This window comes from Engraulis encrasicolus, chromosome 23, assembly GCF_034702125.1.
Source record: "Engraulis encrasicolus isolate BLACKSEA-1 chromosome 23, IST_EnEncr_1.0, whole genome shotgun sequence".
NCBI lineage: Eukaryota > Metazoa > Chordata > Actinopteri > Clupeiformes > Engraulidae > Engraulis > Engraulis encrasicolus.
The window spans coordinates 8,874,528-8,888,099 of NC_085879.1; the positions used below are offsets into that span (position 1 = coordinate 8,874,528).

The 13,572-nt window shown below is 42.1% G+C and overlaps 1 protein-coding gene across 1 annotated transcript; it reads left to right on the forward strand.

Annotated features, from left to right (window-relative positions):
• The first annotated feature begins 3,006 nt into the window (after positions 1–3,006).
• On the forward strand, positions 3,007–13,057 carry LOC134440538 (saxitoxin and tetrodotoxin-binding protein 1-like). The gene is made up of 11 exons (XM_063190648.1): positions 3,007–3,170; positions 3,377–3,519; positions 3,616–3,680; positions 3,900–4,025; positions 4,388–4,492; positions 6,520–6,596; positions 6,757–6,899; positions 7,396–7,472; positions 11,312–11,434; positions 12,716–12,820; positions 12,949–13,057. The coding sequence occupies exons 1-11, from the start codon at positions 3,063–3,065 to the stop codon at positions 12,966–12,968; spliced, it is 1,092 nt and encodes a 363-aa protein (XP_063046718.1). The 5' UTR covers positions 3,007–3,062; the 3' UTR covers positions 12,969–13,057.
• Positions 13,058–13,572: the final 515 nt, after the last annotated feature.

A 13,572-nucleotide genomic window follows, 5' to 3' on the forward strand; every position in this document is an offset into this window, starting at 1 on the left:
AATTAGTAATTGGCCATTGTCCTTTGGTGACAATAAGGTTATCAATAACAGTAAACAATTTACCAGTGGATACATGTCAGAACTAGAGTGCGGATAGAAATTGCTAATAAAAAGGTGTCTGCATATGCACTTCATAAAGCACGCGTCATACCTGGGGATCCAAACATCCCACCAGGATTACTGCAACCCAAAGTTAAATCACCACAATGTTGACTGGGTGGGTAAGCTGCCATGCCAGTCGAAGGAAACAATATGCATGTCCAGAGAAGCAGCCAAGCTAGTAAAGAGGTTGGATATATAATAAGAGGAATCAAAACACGGCCACTCAATGCAAAAGCGTGTGCTCAAAATGTGGTCTCCTAAGGGGGCGTTGTCCCTCCTTCTTCTCTTTTCTTGGTGTTTGCACAAGACGTGCGCTACCGCCATCTACAGCGCTAAGGGGACTCCATTTATTCTCTACCTCAAGACTCCGAAGGTCTCCTAATCGAAGGTCTCCTAAAGGGGCGTACACCCGACGTAAAGTGGATACCGGAAAAGAACCCACCTGCTTTATCTCACTCTCATATACGATTCTCTGAAGCTAGAGTGCTGGGCGATCATGGTATGCTGCCAAAACGTGGCACAAGATGCGGGGATCATGCAACAGTCATCAGTTATGATGGCGAGCAAGCTTGGAGTCATAGAGATAGTGGGTAATACGTTCACCCAACTTTCTAGTTTCTTTGACACATGTTCCATGCCTCATGATATTGACCCATAACATGCATGTCATACTCACACTCTCTACTCATACTCACACTCTCTATGAAATAGGGCCTATAGATATTCATCATCAATCTCTCTCATGCCAGTGTCTCATACAGCAGGAAACCATCTCTCTCTCTCTCTCTCTCTCTCTCTCTCTCTCTCTCTCTCTCTCTCTCTCTCTCTCTCTCTCTCTCTCTCTCTCTCTCTCTCTCTCTCAATCTCCCTCTCTCGATTAAAATCTTTGATCAGGTATACAGGCATGTTGACAATTAGCAACATGACGACACGTGGCCTATAATATATTTGCCAACACTGAACATAGTAGTAATGATCGTGAGCATGATAATAACCACTGAAAACAATAAATTGAGTTATGAGAAACATGTATAGAGTGATGCAAGATTTGGGATACACACACACACACACACACACACACACACACACACACACACATACTGTACAGTGTACAGTAGTGGTGTCAACAATGATCGATTCGGCGATGCAATCCAATGCGGGGCATGGACGATCCAGAATCGATCCGGCGAGTTCCAGAATCGATCCGGGAATTTTTTTAAGTTGCAATTACTTCCATGGATATTTCGGGAGCAAACGAATGTTAAATTAAATAAAAGCACCTCAAAACATTGCAAGACTGATACAGACTGATACAGAAAACAGCCAATAAACTGTTGCTCAGTATCTGACTACTTGTATTGCCTCATCATGACTGATTATAGCCTAGAAATCTAGACACCCCTAGCGACCGCAAATTGAATTTGCTCCCGGGGGCAGTCTAGCGGACCCCGGTCGTTTAGCGAGGCTGAAAGTTATCCGATGACAGGGCCAATCAAAGGGGGCGGGGGGGGCCCGTTCTACCTAGTAAACAGGAAACTTTCTAAGAAGAGTCATGGTGGCCTCCGTGCTACGTACAGCACGAAAGTGTTTAATTAATTTAAAAAGCCTGGATGATAATACATTTCGTGGCTGACATGGATTGTAATAATACACCATGAACTTATCGGACACAAATAGATCACAACACATTACCATCATTCGATGTTTTAAACTAGCTCGGTAAGCTAATTTGAGCATTTTACAGAACCAGATAGTCACACGCTATTATCAGACCACTACTGTAGGTGTAGAATGAAATTGCTGCCCCAATTTCTAATAAGACACATGCCATTAAAAACGAGACATTTGGGAGCTTTGAAAGTCTTTGAGTAGCTTAATAAATAGATGGGAATGACACCTAGTCTACCAAGCTAGTGGCTAGCTAACTCGTCAATAACACAGAGCTAGGTATCCAGCCTTGTATTATATGCCTGCCCCAAATTCTAATAAGATCCATGTCATTAAAAACGAGACATTTGGGAGCTTTGAAAGTCTTTGAGTAGCTTACTAAATAGATGGGAATGACACCTAGTCTACCGAGCTAGCGGCTAGCCAACCTGTCGTCAATTACACTGAGCTAGGTATCCAGCCGTGTATTAGTTATGGGTATACAGCTAGCTAGCTAACACCGAACATGCCATGTTGACAACAATCATAAATATAACCATTTAACAAGCCCCAAATTGCTAAACATTTCGCTGGTTGATCAAGGAGGGCAGTGTGGTTGAAAACGAGGCATTTTTGAACTGTGTAAGTGAAAACACGATTTATTAGGAAACTTGTTTGTGGCTGTGGTGATCACACGCATTCACTGCTACGACGGCTCGGAGTTGCCGCTTCACCTACATAGGGGCGTGTCACCCTTCCTATTGCGTGACGTTGAGTGCCAAGACAACCGTTTATCCCGCCCACACTCTCTCCCAGCTCTCCTAGACCCTTGTACAGCTTTTTGCTGTACGGGTCTGGCTCGCTAGGCTAGACTGATTAAGCATTTGCTTTGCTTTCAGTAGAAATGTAATGCATTGCAATGCATTGTAGGATTGAATCGGATCGGATCGCATAGAATCGAATCAAATCAAATAGAATCACTACCTCCCGAATCGTGATCGAATCGGATCATGAGGACAGTGCCAATCACCACTAGTGTACAGTAGGCCTAACTATAATTACATCATTCATTCATACTCTCCTCCTCCATATAATTCCTGGTGCCATTTGAAGGATGCACATGACCAGTTTAAGTAAACCGGCAGAAAAACTGCAACTGGAGGGACTTTATACAGCTCTCAAATCAATATACAAATAGAGGGATAAAAACACCCACCTTACGCAACACAGGGCTCAGGCCCAGGTCTTCAAAAAGCAGAGGAGCTGGTGGCTGTGTGCTGCAGAGCTTTGTCCATTCTAGAGAGATCGTCAACATGCGCGCCCTCACGACAGCCACTGCCATCTTGGCTCTTTTGGCCCTCACTGGAGCAGATCCGGATTGTGAATCGTTGATCAAGCCTCTGGATATGAAGGAGCCACCGGTGAGTGCTGCAAAGATATTCACATAGGCTATACACATACAGACAGAGAGAGAGAGACTGAAAAAGTCACCTGAACTCTGCCTTATTGCTATGTAAAAGAAGTAGGAGAGGGAGAGAATATTCATTTGCTGTGATACCAATAGCCATACACAGGCTGGTAGACAGACAGGGAGCAACAGTGTGTTGTACATTCTCTTCTTCAACAGGTCATGGGGAAGTGGTCGTTTCTGGCTGGCTTTGCCGACCATGAGTTGTTTGCCAGCATGCTGAAAACCATGAACAGTTCCTTTGTGACTCTGACTCCCAAAGAACAGCCAGACACGTTCCTTATGCATCTGGGATGTATGTTGTAAGTGTTTCCAAAAATGATCCAAAACATTTAATCATAAGACAATGAGAACGTATGACACTGATGAAACTGGTATTTCGTTATCCCCCCTGCCAGTAAAGGGAGATGTGAATTTGCCACAGTGAATGCTACAATCAAAGACAATGGTCTACACTTTACAGGTAAGTAATATGTTGGAAAATACAGTGACTGGCTATGGACCATTGTTCACAAGCAGTGTGTGTGTTTGTGTGCGCGCGCGTGCACGTGCACGTGTGCGGGCATACGTACAGTATGTGTGTGTGTGGGTGGCTGTACCATGACAATATTAAAGATACAACAATATCTTCTGATTCTGTTCTCAATAATCCCCTGATGCTTTGATATTTGGATTTTAACAGAAATATTTGATGGAGAGCTGTTGATTACTGTGGTTGAAAATCTGCCCAGCTCCGAACCTGACTATGTTGTGTCAAAATTTAAGTATGACATGGGAGGACTGAGTATAACAGCACTGTACCTTTTAGGTAAGATTCTCCTGTCATCTACTTTTTTAGCAGGCAAGAGTTGCCCTATTAAGACCGGCACACACAATCTAATTGCCCAATCTGGTTGACCATATCATATCACAATGTAAGATATTAAAACCAGACTTACTGTATGGGCAGCTCCCTACCTCACCCATGGTTGAAGTGGGCATGTGTCCCCTATATGTGCTTTTCCCATCTTGTATTAAATAAGAAGCTGTATGAAAGACCAATTGTAATAATCCATTAATTACATCCTAAAGGAATGTTAGCCTTCCATGTTGTCTTAAATGTTGACAGTGCCTAAATATAGGTCTATACACTTACACGGTATATAACTTGATCCCTTATGTCTGCAACAGGGCGCTCAGCTACGATTTCAGACACAATGCTGCAAGCATTCCAGAAACAAGCAGAGTGCATGGGCTTCTCTGGACCTCCACACTTCACCTATGATGGTGTTACAGGTAAGCAATAACAACACTACTGCAGTCCTGCACCTAGGGGCCATTTATACATACAGTACCGGTGCATTTCCAAACTGGAAGACCTTTCCCTTCATTTTCGCCTTTAGTTTACATAAAAACGGACGTTTTTCCTCTGTAATACGAATCTTCCTGAAAACTCCCTCTCATTCTCCATACCGTGCTCAGGCTTAACTTATCTATGACAGCTCTCTGTAGCATATTAAAGCAGATTTGGCGATGGGATGAACAAAGATATTTTGGTGAAGGTAGCATAAAAAATGCTTGATGATCAGCCCGGGTATGTATTAAACTAGTGGTGGGCCGTTATCGGCGTTAACGTACTGCGATAATATGAGACTTTTATCTTGCGAATAATAGAAAGAAAATATCGCACGTTTATCTATTCTCAAAATATGGGTTTGGAGTTTGGGTATGCAGGTCACCATAGCGTTTGATGACAGACGCTTTCAGACTGCGCTCCAGTCGCTTCTCCTCCACCTGTTGCGTCAGCAGACCTACTAAATATGAACAGTGTTGCATGCTGAAAACAGTAATCTTTGTTGTACCAGCCCGACATATCCCCTCAGGCATTGCAAGGGACACATAGGCTACAAAACTTCCAGAAATATTGCCTGTGCCATAATTGCAAAACATTCCTTGTGATATGCATTTTGAAGATTGTCAAATTGAAACTGTCAATATGTACTCTCGCTGAATGTCTGTGTAGGCCTAATTGTGTTGCGATCACGCATTTGCGGCTCAATGAGATAATAAACCTTGCGGTTGTCAACTGAATTCATTTCGAGTTATATCTCCTCTAGCTTTGTAACTCTGAGAACAACATGATCTCCAAAAATTCCGTGCACCTGGACACGGATTTTAAGGACACGAAATCCGTGTCCAGGAGCACAGATTTTGCCAAAATTCCGTGCTCCTGGACACGGAATTATTTTCCGTGATGGACACACAGAAGTGCTCTCTCTACTCCCACAGTTCTATGTTTCCACAGTCTCAGGATTTTTCTAATTTCAAATATTTTTTCTCAAAAAACATTTCTTACTGACAGGTTAGGGTTAGGGATTGTTTTGGTCTGGGCACAGCTAGTATTCTTTCATTAATGAATTTGATAGCCTATCAACCAACTGGAAAAGGTATTTCTCAAAAATATGTCTTTAATGACAGGTTAAGGTTAGGGAATGTTTTGGTCAGGGCACAACTTAAATTGCTATAGCATTATTTTGTTTAGGATTAGCATTGGGTATGTATTTTCTAATGATAGAGTGTAGGTTCTAGATATCCAGTCATGGTATCCAGTAGCCTGGCTCTGCTGTGGGCTGCTGTGGGCTGCTGTGCCTGCTGCGCGCAGAGCTCCTCCCTCTCTTAAAGGAGCCGCCACACTTTTTAACAGTCAGTGGCAGATTCTCTCTCTCTCTCTCTGCCCATTAGAAATGCTGAGTTGTTTAAGTCATTTTGTTTAAATAGCCTAAATATTTGATAGATTTATCTGTATTTGCCTCTACAACAACTTATAGCGCTGTTCATTTTGAAAATTCAGTGTCTTATATCTGTAAATGCTTCCTGACATATTCGACACACTTAACAAATATTGCAGTGATTTTTTTCATCACCAAGTATCAACATGACCATTTTTTGAAGATGAGATACAATTTGGAAAAAAGAGATGAGCTCTGGTCTAATGTGCCATCTGTCTTAAGAAACCCCAAGGTTTTTTTCCAGCATTATTTCGCTAGCATGCCTATTCTGAATGAGGCATCTTGATGTAGATTAATTTAGATTCATTTCATAATTACAGTGAGATTAATCTAGATTTAAAAAAAAAATCTATGCCCACCCCTAGTATAAACAGTGGCTTAGCTGTTATAAGATTGAGCATTACTAAAACAACAGTATAAAGAAAGTATTTATGCAGGTTATGACTCACAAACATTATTTTATTTGCTTTCTAGTATGGTTCACTTGAAAATAATGAGTGTATAACTGCTTTGCTTTCTGATTTCCATGTGAAGAACTTTGTGACCACGACCAGCACAAAGCAAAATGTGAGCCCCTTAAGAAGACACAAGAAGTAACAGATGTCACACCGGTGGGTCACATGAGAGAGAGAGAGAGAGAGAGAGAGAGAGAGAGAGAGAGAGAGAGAGAGAGAGAGAGAGAGAGAGAGAGAGAGAGAGAGAGAGAGAGAGAGAGAGAAATAGTATATTGTATATGTTTTTGAACAAGAATATTTTCTGTTGCACTGACAGTACATGGGAAAGTGGATCCTCCTGATGGAATATTCAGACAATAAAATAATGATTGACATCCTAAGGAATACCACCAGTTACTGGATGTCATGGACACCTACTGACCAAAAAGATACCTTCACTCTCAGCCAAGGAAGTATGATGTAAGTGATAAAATACACAAAAAATAATACAAGATGTAATTCATACTTATTGAGTACGTACAGTACATTAATAAAAAGTCATTATATGTGAATGTAATGTGCAAGATACATATGATGTGTACATTTGGTAAATGGAGGAATGGTGAAACTGGGGCAGATTCAAAAGATCATCCATTCAGAAGAGTGATGGCAGTTGGAGAAAGTTATTGGGTTTGGTGCAGCAATCACAAGAAAGGAGCCTAATGAGAGTGTATGCTATAAGGATGGGGTGTGTGATGATGATTGGCCTTCCAGTGTTTATGTTCTAGAGAGAGGAAACAAGACCACTTTTGTATCTTATTGAAGAGACCCCATTGGGACCCTGGAGGCTAATCTCTGATCTATTGTGGAACTGTGAAAAATTTGCATGGTTCCATGTACCATCAGATATAAGTGGTTAAATTGATAAAAGTGTTAAATGTAATGCAATGGACTGTTAATGCTGTATGGTTTACAGGAATGGCGCGTGTGAGTTCATCAACAGCGATGCAAACCTCCACAACATCGATGGAAGCAGCTTTGTACAATCAGCCAGTAGGTTTCCAGTCTCGGAGCATTTGCAATTTGGGATAGCCTGGACTCAGCTATCTGTAAGCTTGTAGTCAACCATCAAGAGATGGTTTAAAAGGAGTGTCTTCCATAATTGATTTGACATAAGAATCTAATCAACTAAGATATGACTGCCACACACCTTTAGGAGACTAAAGGGGGGTCAGAATGAGAGTAGTTTAATGGGAAATGGGTGAGTGGGGACAGTGCTTAATTTGAGCCGGACTTATTTTGGCTGATCCGGAACCTCGTGTGAATAAAAAAAAAAAATATATATATATATATATATATATATATATATATATAATTTATTGGCAGCGCGGTGAGATGGGAAATGTAGTGAACACGGGATAATGCATAGGCTACTATATTGTAACGGACTACCTCTGCCTCCTCAGGAGTGAGAGCGCAGCATTATCCCGTGTTCACTACATTTCCCATCTCACCGCGCTGCCTATAAATTGGGTTTGAGACTGTCAGGATCGCAACAACCACGAGCCGAGTGAGCAAGCGAGAACGAACCATGAAGTGTGCGCGCCGAGAAGATCACCATTTCTGTATCGCTAAAGCCAAACACTGATGTGCGCTGATCCAAATTGAGACCGAGCGCGCAAGTCTGCAAACAAGGGTTTGCAAAAGTGCACCACTAAAAAAAAGAAAAAAGATATTCATTGTGTTGATCTAAATTATTTCTTATGTGTTGATCAGTGTTTTTTTTATTCATATTTGGAAAGGTAACGAAGGCTAAACAAATGGCAGTCTTATTGCTGCCTGGCGCCCAACTCATAACCTTTAAAACTTAAAGATAGCCTACAGTCGGCTGCACCATTACATTACATTACATTACATTACATTGCATTTGGCAGACGCTTTATAACCAAAGCGACTTTCAAAAGAGGACATAATCAAGCCAACATCACAAGCAAATACAAAGTGCATAGGAGATATACAGAACAACAAGTGCAATTGCAAAGAGGGGTTAGTTTTTCTTTTCTTCTTTTTTTTTTAATAAAGAGGAAATAACGAGTACACACACACACAAACACACACTCACAAACTAAACTAAACTAAACTAAACATCATGTCAGGAGTCTGCCCTGGGGCAAGGCCAGTTCAAGCATTAGTCTAGTAGATTCTCTCGAAAGAGGAATGTCTTTAGTTGTTTCTTGTGAAAGAAAGTGAAAGCCCATTGGAAAACTCCAACTCCCATTGTCATTGTGACACAGCACTCCACAGCACACAAGTGAACACTGCACACAACGAAATTGCATTTATGCCTCACCCGTGCAAGGGGGCAGCCCTCAGTGGCGCCCCATGGGGAGCAGTGCGGTGGGACGGTACCATGCTCAGGGTACCTCAGTCATGGAGAAGGATGGGGGAGAGCACTGGGAGTCGAACCAGCAACCTCTGCAAGTCTGACGCCCTAACCGCTCACCCATGACTGCCCTTGAAGGCTGCAAGAGATGTGCTTAGTCTTGCTGCCTCTGGGAGACTGTTCCACCACTTGGGTACCACAACGGAGAACAATCTTGACTGGGAGTACCTAGAGCGACTGGATGGCAGAGCCAGACGGCTTGTGCTGGATGAGCGCAGTTCTCTTCCAGTAACATAAGGCGTTAGTAGGTCCTTCAAATAAGCTGGGGCCGTTCCTGTGATGGTTTTGTAGGCAAGGGTCAATGCCTTGTGCTTGATCCGGGCGGCGATCGGTAACCAGTGCAACTCAATAAATAGAGGAGTAACATGGGTCCTTTTGGGTTGATTGAATATCAACCGTGCCGCCGAATTCTGGATCATCTGCAGAGGCTTTAGCGCACAAGCAGGTAGACCTGTCATGAGTGAGTTGCAGTAGTCAACGCGGGACAAGACCGTGGCCTGGACCAGTCGTTGTGTAGAATATTGTGTCAGCACAGGTCTGATATTCCGTACGTTGGACATCTGGATTCGACAGGTCCGGGTGACCGAGTTGATCATCATCATCAACAGCTCATCATCAATCATGACAAGGTTTTTGGCGACTTTGTTTGGGGTCACGATGGTGGAGCCTATCTTGAGGTTGATGTTGTGATTGAGCGGCTCTCTAGCTCTCCATTACATGGTAGAGCTGAAGGCAACGCGCACCAAAAAAATATCGACATATTTTATCGTCGCGACGCAACGGTTAATCATAATTCAACATATTGGATTTCCAATGGAAAAAAAGCCATCTCACAAACCTAGTGTATGAGACTGTGTTTGTTTGAGTGAAAGGGAGAGGATTCTAAAGTGCTTTTGGGGACTTGTCTGCAAGCATGGAGGAGGCCAAGTTAAAATTTAGCAACATTCCAATGAAGACGAAAGTCGTGACCTCCCCACTTTATTGCTGTAGGAGAAGTCCATCGTTTGCGTGGCTATTTTGGTGAGGGAAGCACAATTGGTAGCCTACTGCTTGTCCCATACATTTAAGAATCATAGCTATTTATAGACCTACTACATTTCCATCCCGAATATCTGTTTAAATGTAGGCTACGTGAAGTTGCCCCTCCCTCGTTGTTTGTTCATATGCGCGGATGAGATGGAAAGCCTGGCTGTGCCAAACATTGTTTAAAAGTTTTCATCAAATTTTGGTCGGCACACAAGGTTTTGGACATACTAATTTCTAGTGGCACCTGGGCTGCGTTTGGTGCATTGATCAGTCATGTAGCAAAAAAGACAGCCTAGGTGAGAGGATGAGATCTTCCTCGGCTGGCGATCGCTCAGCAAGTGTGCGCGCGCGTTTCCTTCCCTCCCAAGACCCGACAGTTGCTTACAAGTCAATTTGAGCCGAAAACAGCAAAGACAATGTGATATTTCATTCAAATAGGGTCTACACGCTCCAAATAAAACATTGGCTGGAGGGATTTTCAACCGGACCGCAGCGCGAGCAGATAGTCAGTGCGAAAAGCCAAGTCTACCTGGAAAATCGCCGTCTTCGCTGCCGCTCGCTTACCATCAGTGCACGAGCCCTTGAAATAGTGAAGTGGCATGTCGCAGCAGCACATACAGATTAGCCAAATTATATGCAACAAAGTCGCCAACAAAGCGTGGATTTAACGTTTAATAGACCTATGCCAACGTTGTGTGAATACGGGGAAAGGATAACAATTGGAAAGCCATGCACTGTCCTTTCCATAGGTAGTAGAAGACCGCTTCGGTTTTGTTTCACCTCATGGGGAAAGCATAATTTCCATGCACTGCATTTGCTGAAACTACTAAGCATATAGTTAGCAATCAAACTAAAAATATTGGTTGTTGTCATTAGAGCATTTAATAGGCTATAGCTGTTGTTTAAAATAGCCATTGGATTTCCAACCCTCCCTTGTATTAAGAAACAAAAGTATGGATATGAGCTGACATGGGACTCAATGTCGTTATAATGCAGGGAATTGCATCTAAGACTTTTTTTTTTTTTCATTTTTATTCGTTTGTGTAATTGTAGTTTTTCTGTGCGTTCCGGGACCTCTGTCCAACTCATCATCGCTGTGATGTCATATGTGTTTTGCGTTCCAGTACCTTGTGATTTACAAATTAAGAACTGAGTGGGGGGCATCAGCGATTGTCTAAAATTGGATCCAAATTTACAAACTTAAATGCTGGTTATATCTAGCGTATTTTGTATTAATCTTTTCACTGCCTCTGACAAAGCGGCTTCCAAACCTGAGGCCTACTAGCTACAAATGTGGTCTTGCAAGAAGGGTTGATCTCATTCCAAAATATATATTATAACTGTGAGATGCTAGATAAAAGTCTGAACCAAAGTGATATCCCGATCAGGAACTGAATCCTCAACCTCTGTGGGTCTTTTTCAGTGGAGTATGACGGGCATGATGTCAACACAAAGCTTTCTTTCCTCAACACGGGAGATGATACACTAGTGATACGCTTCGAGACCCAGATGGCAGGGCAGCATATCAATTCAGTCTGCCTGATAAGTAAGTGTTTCAAGATACATGTTTAATATCTTATTCAAGGCTTCATATGTTTTTTACAGGTTTGCTCAGTCACTTACAACAACTAAACCTTTAAGAAAGTGTAAGATTATCCTTCAAAGTTTAGAATTTTTAGTCTTTTGAAGTGTACACTGAGGTGATGGCAGTACAGACCCAAAGACAGCGGGATTGATTGTTGCGGCCCAAGATCAAAATGGCCCTCATGGGGCGGAAAATAAAACAAATTTAACCTTGAAAGATGACAAACACCTTTTGCAAAACTTGCAAACAGCCCAATACTGTGGGATTTTATTTACAGTTACACCAAGACAGGACATTAACCAAACATAAATGAACACAAAGTCCTGATGCACATAACCAAATACCCAGGCTGGAGAATCAGCAGCCAGAAGGTGCAACAAGTGAAGCATCTCATGACAATCCTTATCCTGCTGCTTTCATCCTGGACATGGTCGGTTCCGCCAATTAACAAAAGCAGAGGCAGGAGAGGGACGAACACAGAAACAGCACACAAGTGCAGCCGTAACAAGCAAGAGTTGTTTCATTTTGCACTATATGTAGTTAAATGACAAATGCAGGCTGATCTTAATAAGAATGTCAATTTTCTTCTTGGAGCAGGCGTCACTCTTAATTATTTAAACCTCTGAGGGTGCTGGCCCAAATTTTAAATTCAATGTTTCAAGAAGGAGGCCGCACCTTGCATAGTAGTGTTTTTTTATTGCACAAAACACTACTATGCAAGGTGCGGCCTCCTTCTTGAAACATTGATCTTATTAAGAAACATATGTCTGGCACATCTGGCCATTTGGTCAATATCTTATTGCCAATGTGGCCCTTGAACTAAAATAGTTTTGCCGTCCTGGTCAAAGTCAATGTGTGTGGAGCAAGGCAGAGTCACATTTATCTGACAGCCAGGTAACATCTTGGTGGGTTTTCAGGAACTCAACTACACTACTACAGGGGATGGGAAAATCGTAATGAGAATATGTAAAATGTTTGAGGATTAACAGTAAAGAGGTGCCACTTTGGCTCATTGGGCTGAGGGGTCAAACCATTCATCAGGGAACTGGCTTCAAGACAGACCGGACTTGGCATTCCCTGATCCTTCTCCATCTCTCTCCCCTACTCATTTCCTTTCATCCTCTCACGCTCGCCAGTCTTTATTAAAAGTGTATAAAAGCCCAAATAATAATTTCTTTACAACACAAGGAAGAGGGCAGAAACATCATTGCGTTCACAATTGTGAATTGTGTTTTCCAAAAGGTCGGACAGGGAAGGCATCAGCCGCAGATGTCGAGGCCTATCTGCAATATGCTGAGTGCTGGGGCTTCACCAGAGATGCCTCTTTCACTTATGATGGAGTTGCAGGTGAGTGAGTTGTACAGCTACAACTGGGAATCAAGTAAATTAAAACATACATGATACAGTATGTCGGATTACATGTATACTACAAGATGTAAAGCTTCAATAATGATTTCTGTCTGATTTTCTTTCAGAGCTTTGTGAGAAATCCTAAATCACTTTGACACAAAACCATCTATTGTAAATCTGCCATTACACACTGTCAAAATAAACAAATACATAAAATATGATGAATGCTGATAACACTGCGTTTTTATTGGTTGATATGAAGTGTGAACTCAAACAAAATGAGAGTTCAGTCAGCAACTTCCAAAGTACCGTTTTACACTACTACTTGAAAGCCTCTTACTGCAGATGGGCTCATCGACGGGCCTACTCACTTTTTTGCTGAAAACACTAAACTTCATAATCAGCCTGATCCCTCAGAATTATGGCCCCTCTTGTTTTCTTGTCTTTGTCTTAGCTATAAGTATTCGTGTTGTTAAATGTATGAGCAAACCAGACATTCCTAGCAACTTTATGTTATACTGTTGATTTGGCTGTAATGAACTTGAACTTGAATTCCGTGGAATGGACACAACATGCGTGTCAGTTTCACAGATTTTGCCAAAATTCCTTGCCCTGGTCACGGAAGTCTTTTCCGTGATGCACTCACAGAAGTGCTTTCTATATTCTCACAGCACTGTGAGAAGTCTATTATTAGAAAATAGATACCGAATTCTAATATTAACCCTATCCAGACCGGGCTTTCTTGGCAT